The sequence below is a fragment of the Scophthalmus maximus genome, chromosome 3 (assembly GCF_022379125.1).
Source record: "Scophthalmus maximus strain ysfricsl-2021 chromosome 3, ASM2237912v1, whole genome shotgun sequence".
In the NCBI taxonomy this organism is placed as follows: domain Eukaryota; kingdom Metazoa; phylum Chordata; class Actinopteri; order Pleuronectiformes; family Scophthalmidae; genus Scophthalmus; species Scophthalmus maximus.
In genome coordinates, this window is record NC_061517.1 from 16,282,501 (window position 1) to 16,301,601 (window position 19,101).

General features: G+C 42.0%; 2 protein-coding genes across 3 annotated transcripts in view; one reads left to right on the forward strand and one right to left on the reverse strand.

Annotated features, from left to right (window-relative positions):
- cacna1db (calcium channel, voltage-dependent, L type, alpha 1D subunit, b) overlaps window positions 1–9,519 on the reverse strand; it is a 64,715-nt gene extending 55,196 nt beyond the window's left edge. The window contains exons 1-4 of the mRNA XM_047331088.1: window positions 9,290–9,519; window positions 7,829–7,991; window positions 4,910–5,378; window positions 3,349–3,454 (exon numbers count right to left, since the gene is read on the reverse strand). Coding sequence (XP_047187044.1) covers window positions 3,349–3,454; window positions 4,910–5,378; window positions 7,829–7,862 — 609 coding nt within the window. The 5' untranslated portion in view covers window positions 7,863–7,991; window positions 9,290–9,519. The remainder of the gene's footprint in view (window positions 1–3,348; window positions 3,455–4,909; window positions 5,379–7,828; window positions 7,992–9,289) is intronic.
- dcp1a (decapping mRNA 1A) lies at window positions 8,888–18,678 on the forward strand. 2 transcript variants are annotated; one of them, XM_035644001.2, is made up of 9 exons: window positions 8,888–9,076; window positions 9,406–9,446; window positions 10,545–10,672; window positions 13,341–13,407; window positions 13,544–13,682; window positions 14,316–14,378; window positions 14,714–15,292; window positions 15,480–15,707; window positions 16,221–18,678. In XM_035644001.2, the coding sequence occupies exons 1-9, from the start codon at window positions 8,945–8,947 to the stop codon at window positions 16,299–16,301; spliced, it is 1,458 nt and encodes a 485-aa protein (XP_035499894.2). In that variant the 5' UTR covers window positions 8,888–8,944; the 3' UTR covers window positions 16,302–18,678. The 2 variants fall into 2 exon arrangements, with proteins under 2 accessions (XP_035499894.2, XP_035499895.2); XM_035644002.2 differs by lacking the exon at window positions 9,406–9,446 and having other exon boundaries at window positions 8,940–9,076.
- Window positions 18,679–19,101: the final 423 nt, after the last annotated feature.

Sequence of the window (19,101 nt, forward strand, 5' to 3'; positions counted from 1 at the left end):
TGTACCAATTATAGACCCTAAGTCGATTCCACTCTGTCACTCGAGTCAAAAATATGATTTTATTGCTCAACCACTCACGTCAAAACATCCATAAAGGAACCTCTGAGTCCGTGCGCCGTCTGTGTGCATCTCCCTCCTCAATACGTCACACACACACATACACACACATGCAAAGCAAAAGTCACGCCCCCACACACTCACATGCTTGATGGAGTAGTGTGTTGCTTAGAGTGACTCTCATTTCCCTTCTGCTCTAAACCTTTAATCCCTGACTGATAGAAAAAATGACGCAACCTGACATTCTGTTCTCAGAATCACAAACACACGTACACGTACACACACACGCGCACACGCAAACACATGCAACCCAAAAAACATAAATCATGCATGACTGCAGCACATGCACATATAAACTAGTGTACTGTGACGGTGTGCACAATTACACAAACACACACACACACACACACACACACAGTTTGAGCAGATGTATCATCCTTAAATGTGTCATCCTCACAAACATATAGTCAGACTGATAAAAAATATACATGCGAAAAAACACACACACACACTTACAACACACAAAAGAAACACACTCTTAAAACTGAATGAACTTATGGATGCCCCTGCCCACCAAATAGCATTCAGGTCTCATAATCGCTGTTATGCAACCAGCTTGAACATCTTTCTGAATCACAGTGAGGAGAAATGATGAGACCAAAGAATCACATCACATATATTTTGTGAAGTGTGGATGTTTATTCAGAAAAGTTTGTGGCTTGTTACCATGGTTTTGACTCCCATATCCATCGCTGCATTAGCCAACGAATTATTTACCCCTCGATCTCTGACTCATGCTGTTCATGTGAAGGCTCACCCACATGCGGTTAAAATGGAGTCCAATGATGAGTACAGAACTCATACACAACCAGGCAGGTAAACTGGGCCAGCACACAGGGAGACAGCATCTCGGTACTCAGAGGACATTTCAGAGTAAAGGTTACAAACAAATCTGCTCATAATAGTTATTACTCCTTACATTATGCCTTAGTCAACTTTTAATAACTTCTAATATACTTCATTAACATGTTTTTTGAGGTTTAGGATTGTGTTTCAGCAAAACGTGACTCTGCATTTGGTTAAACATTGGTATAACTAAAAACAACTACAAAAACACAGAATCTTTTACACTATTTTTAAATATTGTGACATATTAAATTCAATATAGCATTTTTGTTTATATATGTGCGATACCACCTAAGCATCTCCTCAAATTAACAGGAAGCCCAGATTAGTCTGTTTTTTTTCATGTGATTTATTCAATAATTTAAATCTATTCTTAAAAAAAATTCAATCACATCCAGAGTTTAATATCATGATCATATCGTTTTAATCATTTTTCACTGACCTAACTGAGCATGAACACTTTAAGGTACATTCAGCCATTAGTCAGACACACACACACACACACACACACACACACACACACACACACACACACACACACACACACACACACACACACACACACACACACACACACACACACACACACACACACACACACACACACACACACACACACACACACACACACACACATCCATACTGCAGATTCATATAGTAGGACTATTATAGGATTATGAGCTGATAGGCAGACTTATGACGGCCAAAGAGGCCGTCATAAGTCTGCTTAATCACTAAACAGCTTAATAGGATATTATTCATTCTCTACTCTGCATTGTAAGGGGACGATGGAGGGCAGAGAGGAGAGAATAGGAAGGATGGTGAAAAGACAGAGCAGAACAAAGGAAGAAAAATTGTAGGAAGAGACAGAGGACGTTAACTAGACAGAGAGACAGATTTAATAACCTGAGAGTAATGGAGAGATCGGGAGAGAGTAGGAAACATTAGTGTGGAAACAACAAAAAAAGAAACAAAGGTCACAAATGAGAAAAGACGGAGTGTAAAGTTACACTTCATGCCCTTGTGTTCAATTTCAAATTGCTCCTCACATGCTGTATTTGGGATGATCCAATGTGGAATATGGACATGGGTTCACAGCGATGTCAGGAACACGTTCAGGAAAATAAAATACATCGCTTGTGTCTCATGAACAGCCTCTGTCTTTGAGCACATTTGAGTTACAGTCTATACTTGAGAGTCTAAAGTGAATGAATGCTTATTCAATTCTTTGCTTTAAATTATTTTTCTATTCTTTTATTGAGATGTCCGAAATTGCAGGTAAACATCTTCAGTGCAACATTAGAGCACATTATAAATTGTTATTTTATCTTTTACCAATGTGTTTATTCATATGCATGTAATATTCATAACAATAATTGTATGGAAATAAACCAGTATTGCAAAAATCCAGGTTGATTTGGGATAATATATAATAATATATACAGAGTAAATATTTGGTCATTCCACTGTTAGCTGTAAAACTGTAAATAATAAAAAAGAATAAGAATTAAAAAAAATGTCTAGCTCGAAATATCAAATCTGAAATATCAAAGTTTTTCGATGATGTCTCTCCACTCATCCACCAATCCTCCCATCCATCCATCCATCCATCCATCCATCTCTCTTTTCCCTCTCTCTCTCTGTAACCTCCACTCATTTGCTGTCAACTAATCCACTGCCCTGCTTAATCCCTCAACCTGCTCTCTCACACAAACACTCTCTCTCTCTCTCTCTCTCTCTCTCTCTCTCTCTCTCTCTCTCTCTCTCACTCTCTCTCTCACTCTCTCTCTCACTCTCTCTCTCTCTCGCTCTCTCTCTCTCTCTCTAAATTCTAATGAAATCAACAAATGATAGATTGATTGAAAATTGATTGAAATTTTTTTCTTCAAGAATTTGATTGCTGGAGTACCATAAATTATCAGTGTGTGTGTGTGTGTGTATGTGTGTGTTTGCGTGTGTCAACAAACAATGAAACCCGACACATCCATCCAAATATTGCCAGGAAAGCCCTCTGACGCAACTCACACATACAGCCAGTTATACTCACTCAGTCATGCAAAGGTGTTTTGTCTCGCCATTGTGCGCAATTTAGCTGATGACAAATAGTGGCACGAGACGCAGTGTACAGGTTTGTTAAAAACTCTTTCAACCTTTGCTGCGCGACAAAGTTGGCAACATCTGCAGAACCACACAGAGAGCAAATAATGGCCTAATTATCAAAAACAAATCCAATCACCGATCTGTTGTTATATGAAGTAGTTCTAATCAGGTCTGGATGAATGAGAATCTCTACAGACAATGGGGATAAATACTCTGCAGTGTGGTAACCCAAGTTAATCCATTGCATCACAAAGCCTTTTTTCTGTATTTTCCAAAGCCACTCACCAGTTCTTGGTTGGTAGAATTGGAGTCGTCTCCAGGGAAGGGGATGTAGATGGCTAAGGCCACACAGTTGGCAAAAATAGACAGCAGTATAAAGATATCAAATGGTCTGGAAACAGACTGTTAAGGAACACACACAGTTATCTCAAAGAGAGGTAAAAATTGGTAAGTATCAGGATTTTGACATTTTAGCTGTGTGATATAGCAATATTTATCATGTGACAATAGAAAAACGTCTTCTTTTATATCATGCAGTTTATTTCGCCACTAATCTCTGTTCAAGGCAATATTTTTTGTCATTTGGACGGCGCTTTGTGTTCTTCCACATCTCACGAATTCAGGCAGTTAATGTGCATGAAGGCCACACAGTCAACAATGGAGGAGGGTGAACTTGACACAGAACGGAGTAATTTAGAATGAATTTAGAACATGAGAAGGACTGGACGTACAGTAGACTCTGGGTCCAAAAATTTAAGCCAATGTGGAAGTGGCTGTAACCTGTATTATCTGAAATGACCAGCAGAGGGCGACACCTCTGGTTCAAAAAAGAGGTCAGATTCTATAGAAGCCAACGAGAAAATACTCTACTGACTTGATTTATAACGTCAGTAAACATTTTCCGTAAGAGTTTATGGTCTCAATCGCTAGTTTCAAGTCTTCTTCAATACAGCATGATGTTCACTTTCTAAATGATGGTCCCATTTGGAGTCAAATAGACGACAAAGTACGATATGTACTGGGACGTGGATTGTGTGTGATTGACAGCAAGTACCATGGCCTACCCTCTCGTCCAAATATGGTAACCTCCAGTTTTAAAAAAAACAAGAGGGCGCTGGCCAAAATGCCAAACTTGGGGTTTCAAAATGGCAATTCACAAACCAATGTTGGGTTGCCACTTGGTCGTACCTAAAAGAGGGGCTACTTCTGTCGCATGGACGTGGTTTAGGTATGAAAACTCTGACAGAGCCACAACAGTACAGTTGAGTGCTCACAATGAACTCTAGGTATTTTGCCCACAACACACAATATAGGAAAGATGATGATTAACGATATGTATTGTTATTTGGGTATAAAAATTCTCAATCAGAATATGAGATTTTGGTCATATTGCACAGCCATGACATCGAAGAAGTATAATAATGCAACTGAACTCACTTGAAACAAGTAGACTTGAAGCCTATGCAGCAGATTCTAAAAAAGTTATCTAAAGATAGTCTTATAATAATTATTTTAAAAAACTATGAACCTGCTGTGTTTATTATTTATTAATTCAATAATTGATCTGTTCATTAATCTGTCTAACTCTCTAGATAAATCATTAATTGATCAACCCATTCAATCATTTAATTTTTCATTTAAGCTTTCACACAAAACTAACTGCTCCATGGTCTAGCAATTGCACTCCACAGGTCACTTTCATTCTGTTATGGTTCATTATTTCACTGACTGATAGTCATACATAATCTACACAGTCTGTCCATACAAACAAACATAATCCATGCAGACACCCAAACATCTGCCATCCACCCATGTAACCAGCCTCTGTCTTTGGGCTAAAGGATACTTCCACTCTACCAGACTGATGCAGGCCCTGCGGATCGGGTTGTTGAGGGTGAGGCAGAACAGAGCTCGGGGTGGCCTGCTGTTGGTAGATCCTCCTTGTTTTTTGCTTTTGGCGTACTGCTGCCTCTTCCTCTGCGCCAGTGAGCCTACAGGAGGCGGTCCAGTGGTGCAAACCGCGGGCTGTGAACCTGCGTCCGGTTTAGCAGCATCACCCTGTGCTTGCCGAGCGGCGCTAATGGCAGCATGCCAAGCGAGGACCGAGTTGACACCGGAGCTAGTGCCACAGGAAACCTGAATGCCGCTATTGGGCCCAAGGAGGCCATGAGAGGAGCCAACTGGCTTGCCAGTGCTGGCCGGAGCCTGCAGTTGCACTGCTGGATTGAGCTGATACAGGCGTGTGTTGCTTTCTGACCAGAGCGCCGAGGCATCAGTGGAGGGAGTGGTCCTTCTGTTGTCGGCATACTGTGCCCCTGGAGGGAGATTGGGGCGAAATAGAGACATGTTGGTAACCATTGACAGGCTGTAATTGTGAGTACAAACAAAACGGTGCACCTGTACCTGGGTGAGAATAGTCACACAGCAGCTATTTTGGTTATTTGAACCCAAGTGGAATGCCCAACGGCTTCATAAGCACCTTGTTTTATCACCTTGAACAGGACAGCACACAATGTTACACACCACATGCCAGGTAAAGTTGTAAGTGTCTGTTGCCAAAAAAAATTATGCTTTTCGCAAAAATGTATGTAACTGTCCGCCAGCCGAATACAAGATGGAATCTGAAGATGAATCTGTGGCTGTAGAAATAAGGTAAAACAGTAAGGAGGAGGATGAAGAAGAGAGAGAAGAGAGAGAAGAGAGAGAGAGAGAGAGAGAGAGAGAGAGAGAACAGGGCAGTCTGCATGAATGAGAGAGACAGGGTCATTAAAATCAATGCAGAGCTCCAGTGAAAAAGACAGTGCCCTTGACACAGTCACTTTGGTTTACAGCAGAGTCGCATCAGGGACTGTCAGAGCTATAACCAACATGCATTACAGTCAGCCAACTAAAGCAGCTCTCACACTGTGATGAAGGCCAACGAAAAAAAGGAAACACTGATCAGAAATAGGAGCATCAGAACTCTTTGATTAGTGAAAATATCGGATCAAACAGGTGGGATATGAATAGGAGAAGACATTTTAACACAAATTGAACATCTGAATGAGGCCGGTATTGATGATGCAGGAGAGCAGACCCTGCTGCAGCCTCGCTCTATGGTGATGACCACAGCCTGTGTGATACATCTGAGAGGAAGTGTCCCTGCAGCGGCCCTGCGGGATGTCACACAGCTGTCACACGACGCTCGGCAACAACTGTTGATGCCGCTGCTCCCGACTTGACTTTTTAAACGGATCAGTGTTTAGTTGGACCACGTCGAACCGAGGAAAACTGTCTATAAAACAGAAACAAACCAACAGGATTTACTTGATAAGGTCTTTTACCGCAATCCCCCCCTCATTCTGGAAGACGCAACGTTGCATCCTCCACAAGTTGTCGCGTGCTCCAGAAACGATCACTTGACCATATTATTAGACAAAAAAGTGTCAACCATTTTTTTTTTTCAGAAATAGCCTACAGCCGCAACTCGTGTTCCGGAGGATTTGATAACTGCCATCGCATCCATGTCGCCTACAACCAGCGATTGCAATGTCAATACTTAACCTCTCTACTACCATAAGTTGCAGACTATAATCTTCTGCAGACTGTTTGTGGTTATCCACCGACAAAGCACACGGGCGCTCTCGACCCCTCGCGCAGCGCGCCGACGCGCCGACGCTCCTCCTGCGCTCCACGCACCGTTCTGTCTTTTTTTCTTTCTTTTTCTTTCTTTTTCTTCTTTTTTTTTTTACCTTCAGACTGTTCCTCTGCTTCTTGCATCCTCGAATCCACATTGAGGGGGAAAAAAATTCGCTTTACATCCAACTCATCGTTGGAAAAAAACAAAATCCGTACGGGGTGGACGCGCGAGCCCGAACCGACGCCGCGTTAACGACCCGAATCATAGAATGTTTCCCAGGCGCAAACCCGACGGAGAGGAGCGCCAAACATTTTCGCCACATCCGGGTGCCTGTCTGCAGATTCACGCCACGGCGGATCCGAAGAGGATGCGCTGACAGCGGCGGTCAACCCACTGCTGTAGATTACTCTGTGTGTGGCCGCGGATGCGACTGGTACAAGTTGGCGCGATCACATGGGCTATAGCCATTTGGTTTAGGCTATCGATTCTTTTATTATAGGCGACTGGAAACATACACATCTGCAAATCCACGTGCCCCGTCAAGAAACTTCCAGAACAAATCAATAAAATTTGGGCTTTTAAAAACATTCACAATATGACAAAATCGGATGTTATATGAATGTTGTTCCAGCTTTACAAGAAAACCATAGATGACGAACAATGACAAACAAGCCGGCGACGCCAACAAGCAGTCATCTGTTGGTAATCAGATCCAATTGCCTAAATTGTATTAATAGTGTTTGCATTAGGATGCATGTGGCAGTGGCACAAGCACACCCGCGCATGGCGCACACAATTTAAAGCATCAGCTCCCAAAGCTCGCATGAGAGTTTAGCTTTAAAATTTTGCAAGACGAGGCTGTAACCACAGCTAAACACGACAATTGATCATACTTTCTGCTAACAGGCCAGCAAGGTGCAGGCTATTGCACCTGCTTCTCTCCACGTTTTAGTTCAGCGCCAGTTTGTAACGCAGCTCATGAATGCACAAGGATCGATTCAGATGAGTGGAACATTACGCGCGTCTGTTTGGACTTTCTCCTGCCGGTGAAATGTATGGATGGGAGGATAAACACGGCGCCGTTTGTCCAATCCCTCCGGTGAAACCCTTAAAGAGTGGTAGCCTGTCCCGGGTCTCTGAACTTACCCCTCAGGGGTCTTCCCCTTATAATGAACGGCATTCTGTCACCTGGCTCCTCTCCGTGGCCTCATTGCGCCGTTTTCTGCCCGCACACCGCGGCGATTCGAGGGGAAGTGAGTTGCAGTCGGGAGCTGTGCTGGAAGGTTACCAGTGATCGGATTACCTGCGCCTGCATGAAGGATAACAGTTTCACGGTAGCTCGTAATCCCCCCCGATTATAATCCCAATGTTCCCTCGGAACAGTGGCAGGTAAAGCGGGCATCTGCAGCGCAACTGGGCCAAATCATAAACAATCAGAGGATAGTATAGGCTATATGTTTTCTAGGGACCCTCCCAGGAGTTTTGATTATTCTCTAAATGTTTGTCACTGTTAGAGTCGTTGTTGTTAGACTATAACTATAAAGTCAGAAATCATGTGAATCCAACTCTTCTTTGTTAGTCTATCATACACGGAGGTTCTCAGATTAAAGAGCACGTGTCACGTGGTGGGCCCAAAAACCAGATGCGGCGCAGCAGCAGAGGCATCATGTGTAACATGGGGCTACTGTGGCTATCTGTCACACATTGTCATTAACTTGTAAGTACATAAGTAAATACATAATCATTATTTAGGTCACTTTAATAAAGTGAATGTCAAATGTGTTCCCGTAATCAATATGCTTGTTTTTCTGTCGAGAAATATATATTGAAATATATGTTAGCTAATCCCAATAAATTGTTAATGAAGTTAAGCTAACATTGAGTTGATGTGTGTTTTATTAAAATTTACATCAGTAAGTAAATGACTGGCAAAATTAAACATTGATGTCAGTTTTTGTTTCCCCTACACCGCCTATTTATTCAACAAATACGAGCTTTTTTATTCATTTATTTAAATAAGTTAGCCTGTTTGTAAAATGGTTTGATTTTAGAAGCAAGCTGGTTAAACTGAGATGAGTTAAACTAAGATAAACTCATGAGAACTCATACGAACATTTAGTTCAAACCACCCAATACCTACGTTTCAGGTTAATCTCTTCAGAAGCAACAATATCTTCTGAGCCGTGACTTCCGGTGGACGGCGGAAGTTTCGAGTGTTCGCAGAAATCCGACCGTGCGGGAGCAACAACAATCACATCCAAGATGGAGACGGTGAACGCGGGACACACGATGAGTTTAGCTGCTCTACAGCGACAGGACCCGTACATCAACAACCTGCTCGACGTCACCGGCCAGGTGGCTCTGTACAACTTCAACTCCAAGACGAACGAATGGGTGCGTGCGTCACAAGACCCCGAACGGCTCTATGCGTCCACTTAGCATGCTAATGCTAGCTCGTCGATTAAGAGCAACAACAAGGGTGTCGTTGGCATTCGCCAGAGTCTAACTTTTTTTCCCAGGCGTGTGTTCGCAGACAGACTGTTGTGACACCAGTGTAATTCCGTGTACGTCTTCACTACTTGTACCTGTAAGGTGGCGTCATCTCACCTGAACTAACACGAGTTAGCAGGCGATGCTAACAGTCGTCGTCCGTTGCTGCTGCTCGGCACGTTTCAGACTGGCCGCTTGTTGTTTCTGACGCGGAACGTTACTTCTCATTTCAGGAGAAGACGGACATCGAGGGCACCCTGTTTGTCTATGCCAGGTAAACGTCTCAAGGATTCTATAAAAACAGTGTGGCACTGCAGCCATGGAGGTGGTTCTCCCCCGTGTGGCGATGCGTTTCTCTGCGCTGTCATTGGACGTGTTCTGCACACGTGTGTAGGCCGCAGTCTTTGTAAACAAACATGCACTGCGATGTGTCTGATTTCCCCCTACGAGTTCGCACAAAGGGATCTTCATTATACTCCACGAGATTGTATATAATCATAGTTTTAAACACTGGTGGAAAACCCCAAGATTGTTGCGAGAGAGGGACAAACTATTCCATCTCCAGTTTAACAACTGTTAAGTTGTTTACTCAACAGAAGTCACTTGTGACAAATGTACCCAACTGGCTATCTTGGATTCGCTTCATTCTCCATGGAAACAATGTCACCGTTTTCAACAACTAGTTTTGCTAAATTATTTTCACTTGGTCTGGTAATGTACACCTATTAAACATAACATATAAGGGGCCGAGACGCAGACACAAAGAACAAAAACACATGGCTGCATGAAACACAACAGTAAATGTGTGAGTAAAAAAACAAACATTGTAACCAAGGAATAAAAAAAAAGCATCCAAACCTGATACCATAATTAAAATAGCTGGTTTCAAGGTACCAACTTGGGAATTGGGCAATATTTACTTTAAATATGGTGTGAGGTCTCTTTTCAGTGTCTTATGTCTCTTCTCGTAAATCTAGACTGACTCGGTAAGGTTGAAATCAGAGGTCTGTGCGGACCAGACCATCTGTTGTTGGATTCCTTGTTTTTCTTATTGCTGAAGATAGTTCTCTCCCTGATTATATTCCATGATGGATAGAAATATGAACTTCTAAAGTGCTTAAAACTTCTGGTAATACCGTATACAATATAGCTTTTAAATATATACATTTAGCTTACTGCATTTTGATGTAAAGTAAGTCAAGAAGGTTTGCCAATATTTGTTTGAGTCAGTTGAAGTAAGATTTAAAGCTTTTACTAAATCTAGTGCACCAGTTGATCGTCGATAGTCGAAAATAGGATTGAGAAGGTGATTGTTACGTTTTGTTGTGCCAAACGTAAGTATTACGTTGTTTGTAATCTTTGTTGCTCTCAGGTCTGCCTCCCCTCACCATGGCTTCACCATCATGAACCGACTGAGCACAGAGAACCTGGTGGAGCCGATCAACAAAGACCTGGAGTTCCAGCTGCAGGATCCTTTCCTGCTCTACAGGAATGGCAACTGTGCGTATTTTTGTAGTAGTAGAAGTACTAAAATAGAAGATTATGCACATAACAAACTTATATCTGTTCCAGTGTGGATTGAAATTACATTTACTTATGAGACTATTATTCAATGTCCCCAATCCAATATGTTCAGTAGTCTTTCTTGAGAAGCCTCAAAGGCCACGAGTCAAATTTACATGGGGCGTTAAAAGTGATCCCCAGTCTAATACCAGTCCAATATGTATTTTGTGAATCAGCATCATGAGAAGTGTAAGATATCTACCCAGAGAAAATATTTAAAAAACATCAATGTTTTTCTAAATATCAAAAATCCTTTGTCACTGAGAATAACGTGCACTTTTCCTTAGCTACGGAATCTGTTTCTGTTGACTTTCACCCCAGCATTTTGGTTTCTGCTCAGCAACCTAGAAACACTGTCGTATCACAGAAGAATTTGCAAAAGAAGTGTAAACAGTGCACTTATTAAGCACCAAGTAAACTGTTAAGCAGGTGTTGGTGACATTCACTCACGAGCATGAAGTGCAAAAGATCAAAATGGTACCTCTGAAAATGCCGCACAAACACCTCCCCAGCGTTCTCTGGAACATTTCGTTTCCCTTTTGCTTGAAGTCATTTCGGTGTCTTGGAATCTCATTGAACAGTAAAACTTCCTCTGATGCGACTTTTCCACTCATGACCTCGTCCAGATGGCAACAATTTCAGCTTGCTTCTGCATCTGAGCAACAGCAGCTCAAATGGCCTGTAAGTTAAATTGATGAATATTGACAACTTTTACATCTCTGGTATTATACACGCTGTGCATTCACTGATGGCTTGATCTAGTTAAATGCAAAAATGTCGCAGTGAAACTCCCATCGCCCTTATGGAAAGAGTTCAGCAGGAAGTAAGGGGAAAAGGAAGGATATATTTAAGTCCTCAGATCTTTAGAAAGTAACTGACAGCACTGCCACCGAGGTAATCTATCAGAAGTCTGAACAGGACTTTCATCAAGGCAACAAATAAGGAATTGGAATGTTTTCCCATTTGTTTGCTTATCAGAAAAAATAACATGGCCAGGGTCAATGTCAGAGTTGACTGTTCCCCCTTTGGACTCGTCTTTCCCATCAGCTTGGCTGGTATAGAAGACATGATGTCGTTTCTCGTTGGTATTCAGGCCAGAGCAGCTTTTCCAGTATGTCTATTTGGGTCCAAGTGCTGCTGTGAGCATTTTAATACCTCAGAGTGGGTTTGACTGTCAGACAGATCAAACCTGGTGCAGGTGTCGAGCAAAACAGCAGATGACAATATTCCTCAGGCTGTGGTGGAGATGCTTCTAATCACTGGCAGCCGATGGTCACATCTGGGAGACTGGTCAGAGTAAATTCTTCCTGTGAGGGTCTTCTCCTGGTGGCTTTCTGCTGGTCAAACACACTCCAGTCTGTGTTTGTTTGGTGTCCACATTTCTGATGTTGACAAAAAGAAATATCCCAGAGGTGGTTTTTAAGACAACTCCATTTGCTGTAAATGAGGAAAAGCAAAGAAGGAATGATTAAGTCTGCGTGGGAGCAAGATAGAAGCTTGATTAAAGAGCAAAGAGCAAAAACAGGGAAGATGGATTCTTCATAGAGATGATGATGATGATGGTGATGGTGGTGAATAAATGTCACCTGTTTCTTGCTCTAATCTTTTTTGAGTACTGGTGAACTCGCTGCCTGGGGCTGACTAGTCTACTTAAAGTCACAGAAAACTGTTGTCAAAAGAAAGCTGTGTTGTCTGACACACACACACACACACACACACACACACACACACCTGTTTACACCTTTCCATATTCCCCTCGGAACCAGTAGATGCTGCTGCAGGGAGGCAAACACTCAGGTTGCTAGGTAACCATGACCTCTTAAGGGACCTTGAATACACCAGTGTTTCATCACACACACAAATGTCACACAAGCAGAGAAATGCTAACTGACCATTTACTGTGATTGTTCGGACCACACTGAACTTTGGTGTTCGGTCACTTTCTTTCCGCAGTTTCCTTGTGATTCCAAATGAGCACGTTCTGCATTCTAATTACGTCGAGGTTGTTCTGCTGTCTGGACTGCCCTTCAGTGGGTTTCATCATACTTTTCTCACAAAATCTTTTTCTCTTCATCTACCCCCTTTAGGCCAAATTAGTAAACAGTCTTATACTTCATATAATCTAAAGAGTTATTTTACACCAGAACTTTACTCATGGGTCTCATCTTAAGAGTCTAACTCAATCTTGTTTATTTAGAACTGTTTCTTTTAATGAACTTGTTAGTCAATACTTCATCAAATGAGCGTGGAAGTGGTAATTGGCAATATGCCCAAACCTTTCCATACTATATACATATATATATATATATATATATATATATACATGTGTACATGTATAGTGGCCCTAGGCAGTAACTCAATATCATCATGTATTGTTTAGTTATGTTTGATGATATGATCATATCTTGTTATTGTGTTACAAAACTCTAAATTCATTGATTAATTAACTTGTTACGAATTGTAAATCCTAACCATTATTTTGGTGATTTTTGGTTGGTTGAGATATTTTTATGTCAGAAGAGTTCCGAGTCTAAGTTATTGCTGCTTTCGCTTTCTGGCCAGTGTAGTCGCAGTGTAATATGCAATGTTTGTGTTTTTCTTGCAGTGGGTATCTACAGTATTTGGTTTTATGACAAGAGGGACTGTCAACGTATCGCTCAGCTGATGGTCAAGTAAGTAGCCAAATAGTAGTAGATAGTACCATCCTTTCTCATCCAAAGTTTTTTTTCTCCCAGTTCATCAATGATTCGACACAGCAAGTAGCACTTTGGTATGTAGTCAATGTGTCAAGCTTTCACTTTCCCCCAGGATTGTCAAACAAGAAGCAGACCACGCCCAGAGAGAGTCACCAGAGAGGGCAGAACCGGGGAGGACCAATGGCATCGCAGAACCACGGCCCATCGACATCCTGGAACTACTAAGCAAAGCCAAGGATGAATATCAGAGAGTGAGGAGGCAACACATACTTGCAGATATACACATTAAAACGTCATTTAAGTTGTGCCGATTGATTATTTTCACTGTTATTGGGTACTTACCTATCAAAGACCATTCATTTCATAGCAGATTATACGTACTAAAACATTAACAAGACAATTCTGGAGTAAAAATTTTGCATTTTAGCAGAGGCATTATAAATGAGTGAGCAGACAAACCACTTCAAGAATCCTGAATAGCAGAGTCCGTTATACCAAAGATGGCGGTTGCACGGCTCATGTCCCACTCTTCCCCCAAAAGCCGAAGCGACAAACACAGCTGGCCAGTTGTGTTGTTGCACCGACGCCAGCTCACAGTTGAGGTTCATGACCGTTTCTCAGGAGTAAATTACGGATGTTTTTTAAAAAATGATTCCATCCATACCTCTTGAACACTGAGTGAAACATTCATTGATGCACACTCATGAGTCCGACATATTAATATCAGAGATTACAGTGGTACAAAATCTGGGATTATTTCAGGTTTGCACGTATCTGTCTAAGCACAGGGGAAGTCTGAATGTATGTCTGCTTTCAGTCTTTGTATTTAACCTAAGGCTTGTTTTGAAAATGTGAAAATACCATTGAATTTCTTTGTGTTGCAGGCGCAGACATGTGATACAGACGGACCTGCAGAACGTACCCGCAGAACACCACAACCTGAAAAGGTGCATAACATTACACTAACATGCATGTTAAGAAAAGTTATTCCAGCCCTGCAGTTGATTCTATTCACTCCTTCATAGAGAGACTGTCGAGGGAAACTAAGAACCGGTGGGTGTCTTTTTTCCAGATGTCACAGTCACCTCATATATCGTTGACCATTTGGCAGCAGAAAGCTGGTGATAATGTTGGTTAAATTTAAGGCAAATGCACTTCTCCAACCTATGTAACCGCTGCCAATTATTATTTATAACCCCAGTTTTATATGAGGCAAGGAGCAAACTGAGTCTTTGGTGTAGATTTCCCCCAATTTATAGATTTCCTCTCTTTTACCCCACAGAGCTCTCACACAATAGTGAAGCAGATAACAGTCGAGGAGCTCTTTGGCTCATCCCTCCCTAAGGATCCTTCTCTACCTGCCATGCCTGCACAGAACTCCACCAACGCTCCCTGCGACCCCTCCGCTGCCTACACCCACAGCCAGTCTTATCCCACTTCAGGACATCAAAACCCTGGGTCCAACCAACTGCACCAAGTCTCTGGCCTGCTCCCAGCACCTTATGCACTACACTCCAGCCCTGTTTTCCAGTCGGTAGTCCCCATGCCAGACCCCCAGCCTCTGTGCTCAGTGTCACCTCTGATGTTGCCGATAACAGGCTCAGAGCCTCGTGCTGCTCCCCCCAGCCCTGCAGCACCACCGGCCATTTCCGGAGCTTATTTAGGACAGGAAATACTCAACACGCTCAAACCCACTGTGTCATCCATAAATTCAGACATCCACAAACCCATCCTCGCACCCAACTTCCTGCCAAGCACCTTGGTCCCGCCCCACAGCTTCCAGGAGCCCATGGGGAAACCCCTCCACGGCAAAGAGATGGATGTTTTCTCACAGCCTCCAAATCTGATCAAACCAATATCTGTAAGTTGAAGCGTTTTCTATGTTGCAGTTTATTGCAGATCTGTTAGCTCATGTCAGTCTCATCAGTCTATGGTTTCTTACACCAATTTTATATTCCAAAACAGAATAGATCGTAATCAAGCATGTTGGTCATTTTTGATTAATTCCTGACCTTTGTCTCTTGTTTTTGCTCTTTGCTGTTTCACAGGCTGTCCCCATGAGTCCAGGTCTTGCTGTTCCAGGACCCGGGATTTCGGTGCTTCTCTCCCCCAGCGCCTTCCAGCAATCCAGCAGTAAGACATCAACCACAGCAGCAGCATCAGTGGTCCATCCGGCCCCCTCTGAGCCCTCCTCCGGCTCTGTAGGAGCTGCAGAGCCTCCGCCCGCCCCCTGCAGCAAAACACAGCTACAGGAGACTCTGATACACCTCATCAAGGTACATCAAGGAAATGTATACAAGTATACTGCATCTCTTGGCTTGGAAAACATCAAAAGTACAAATTTTAAAAAAGTTGCTTCATCTAAATTACATGGAAAACAAAACACTAGTGTTCATTTTATTTTCTTGAGTAAAATGGGGTGTTCTATCTTGCTGTACTGCTTAACAACAGTGAATCACAACACCATCCAATCTTCCCCCGGTTCAGCATGAGTTTGAAGAATTGGCACCGAGCAGAGATCGTAATCTAACCTCTTGTCTTTTGAATACAACGATGGCAGACGCTCTTGAGAAGCAACCATTATCACCAAAACCACACTTCTTTGATTCATTGACACTCCTTTCCAGTGAAGTAATTGTTCCAGTTAGCTATAATTTATAACGTTATAACTTTCCAGAGGTCAAAACAACAGTTTTTTGTAGCGGTTGAATTCTTGTGGAAAATACGTTATCTTGTAACACTTGTGTAGTTTGTTGATTCGTTCTCTTGTTTGCTCTCTCCCTGTCTAGAACGACGCGGACTTCCTCGGTACCATTCATGAGGCCTACCTGCAGACTCTGTCGAAGGACTTCAGCGGCATGAAGCTATAGTCCCACTTCAGCCGTCACCACTGTAACGTTTAGTGCCACGACCCCTTCATGACCTGTGAGACGACCAGAAGCTAGTGGGGAGATAAGGAAGTGCAGCGAACAGGTTTTTGACTCACTGTGCACTGCGACTCTTCAAAACTAGTCTGTGCTCTGAGGGTTATTATAGCATGCGCTCTGCCGTTTGATCCCCTGCTCCTGACTCAGAACTTTTCTGTGTTTCGAGTCTTTACCTGACCACAGATGCTGCCCCGGCTAGTCGTGTCAACTTGGTTTGACATTTTTTTCAGCCAGATCCACTGTGGGAGAGAGGGATGAGATGAAACGTCCCACTGTGGCCTTGAGTTTTCTTTTTTTCTTCTTAAGGAATGTGATGAAACCTTCGGCAACGTGCAGGTAAAGTTTAGCTGTTGCTGGTTTAAGAGGGGGCCACGGTGGAGCTTCGCATTTGACCTTCGGATAGATGGATTTTTCGGCTCAGAGCCACAGCCGCTGCTTTTCTCACTCATCTCACATGTTCGGCGCTCTCGCAATGCGAGAGTACAGGAACTATTATAAATATCACTTAAGCTCTGATGACTTATTAACCAGAGACATCTGTGTTGGGGACCTCTGAACTGTTTTGTGAGTCCTTGCAGACAAACTGACCACTTTGTGGCTTTCTTTTTTCGCTGACTGAATCTTCTTCCTGAAAGTCACGCTGAAACCTGTGTTTTTCAAAATGCCACAGAGACGCTGTTCAGCCATTAGAGTTTTTGTGGCATTTCATCTCCCTCATTCCTTTAATGAGGAGGAGACTCTTTTTTTGAGCCCTTGTCTAAGGAGAAGAGAAAGAACTTCCCCTACGTGTTTGGAGCAGCACTTGCAGATTAAACCTCAGTCTAAGAATTATATCTCGATTTTTTTCCTTTTTTAATGTTACATTACTGACTGTGACATAAAGACACAGATGAATGCACAACCTTGCTTCTTCGCTACCTTTCCTTTCTCCACGTCCTTCCTTTTTGTTCCTTAGTGTGTCTCCTCGTCTGTGTCATTCATCTCTCCTCCTCTTCCGGCCGAGCTCACAGCATTTGATGTTGTTGGAGAAGAATGTGCAATAGACCGCTGTCGCAATGCCTTTAGGAATACCAGCATTTTGGGATGTTTTAAGATGGTACGTTGAGCTTTGTTTATTTGGAAGTCTGAGTTCTGCAAGAGATGTATAATTTTAAGAGAACAATTTACAGTTTTGGTTCTGATAGCTTCTGTTTTTTTCAAACCAATATGAGTTCATACCAGTAATCCAATCTAATGATGAAAATATGAATTACCTCCAGTCCTGCTTTCAGTTTTTAATTCCAAGCCACAGTTAAGTCTTGAGTCACAAAGACTTAAACCCAAAATAAATTGTGGTAATTAGGCTTTTATTTTATTTTTGCAGTAAAATGCTACTGCAGCACTGAGCAGTAAACCTTGCAGGTGGAACAGGAAGGAGCACATCTGCCCCCTGATCATGTGCAAAACTGAGTGGCAATGAGTCGGATCTAATGAACATCTCAAATCAGCTTATGAATATAAAAAAAAGTTAGTTATAAGCATTCTGAATAGACACAACAGGCTATTAATAGGTTTAATTTGCCCAGTTATCACAATATGTTCAGAACATGAAAAGAGTCATGAAGATTTAAGTTATAAGGCTTCTTTCTAACAAATGGCACATTGATCTCTGTAGTTTGCTCAACGGTACATTTACCTTAACTAGCAGTATACTGGTCATTCCAGATGGAAACAATGTTTTTTTATATTTAGGTTTCGTTAACAAAGTGAAGTTCATGTTCTCTTCATTTCACTTCAAAGAAATTATGTGATCGAACATGTTTCCCCTGCGTAAAATTGGAGAATCTCTGAACGAGTGGTATGAGTTGACTTTGAGTTTGCTCCTGCTATTTGAATGTATTCTGTGTTTACTTGCAGTTCATATGTGCCAGCCTTGTATTCCTCTGTATTTAAGTTGATGTCAGAGCCACATCTTTTCACTTTATTTGGAAGATTTTAAATTTAGAATGTAAAGAAGGATTTGTCCGCAGCCAGAGTCAATTTGTACACTTTCATTGCTCTGTTATCGTTTTCATTACAGTTGCCAACACCTCTGGCATGTGTTGGTTGAATAAACGCATGCCGGAAGAATGATTGAAATCCACAGATTGTTTTTAATTACGGTCACATATTTAAGATTTTTAAGGACATCTTACATTGAACTATAATTTATCTGCATTTGCCAGAGGAATGATTTTGGGAAAGTCTTTGAGAATTACATGAATCTCCTAAGATTGTCGTCACTGTGCGTAATTTTGGTTAATTATTATTATTTTGTGATAATAAAGATTTGAAAATAGAATTGTCTGTCTTTGTTTGCTGTGTCGGGTCAACTGTGAAAATGGGCTTCAAAGATTCGACAGGAATGTGATATTTGTTTCATATCTGATAATAATCTGTAAGTGATCAGTAACGGAGTCTACATGAAGTAATAGTATAACTACAATATGTTTTGTTTTCTCCATTTCACAATTTATTTAGAGAACGTGTGACACACATTTCCTCCATTTTTGGATGTACAGGAGAATGGTGCAGTTTCTGTGTTTGACCACCAGATGTTAGTATCAACTCACTGTAAACCCCACAGTATACGGTTGTACTACTGCCATCATTAAACTGTAATCATCTTCCCCAGGCCCCCTGCTGTCCAAGTGTGGAAGTTAGTCCCAGCCAGTGGCGAGATATCCCTGCCTTTGGATTTCTTAAGATCACAAGATAAGAGTTT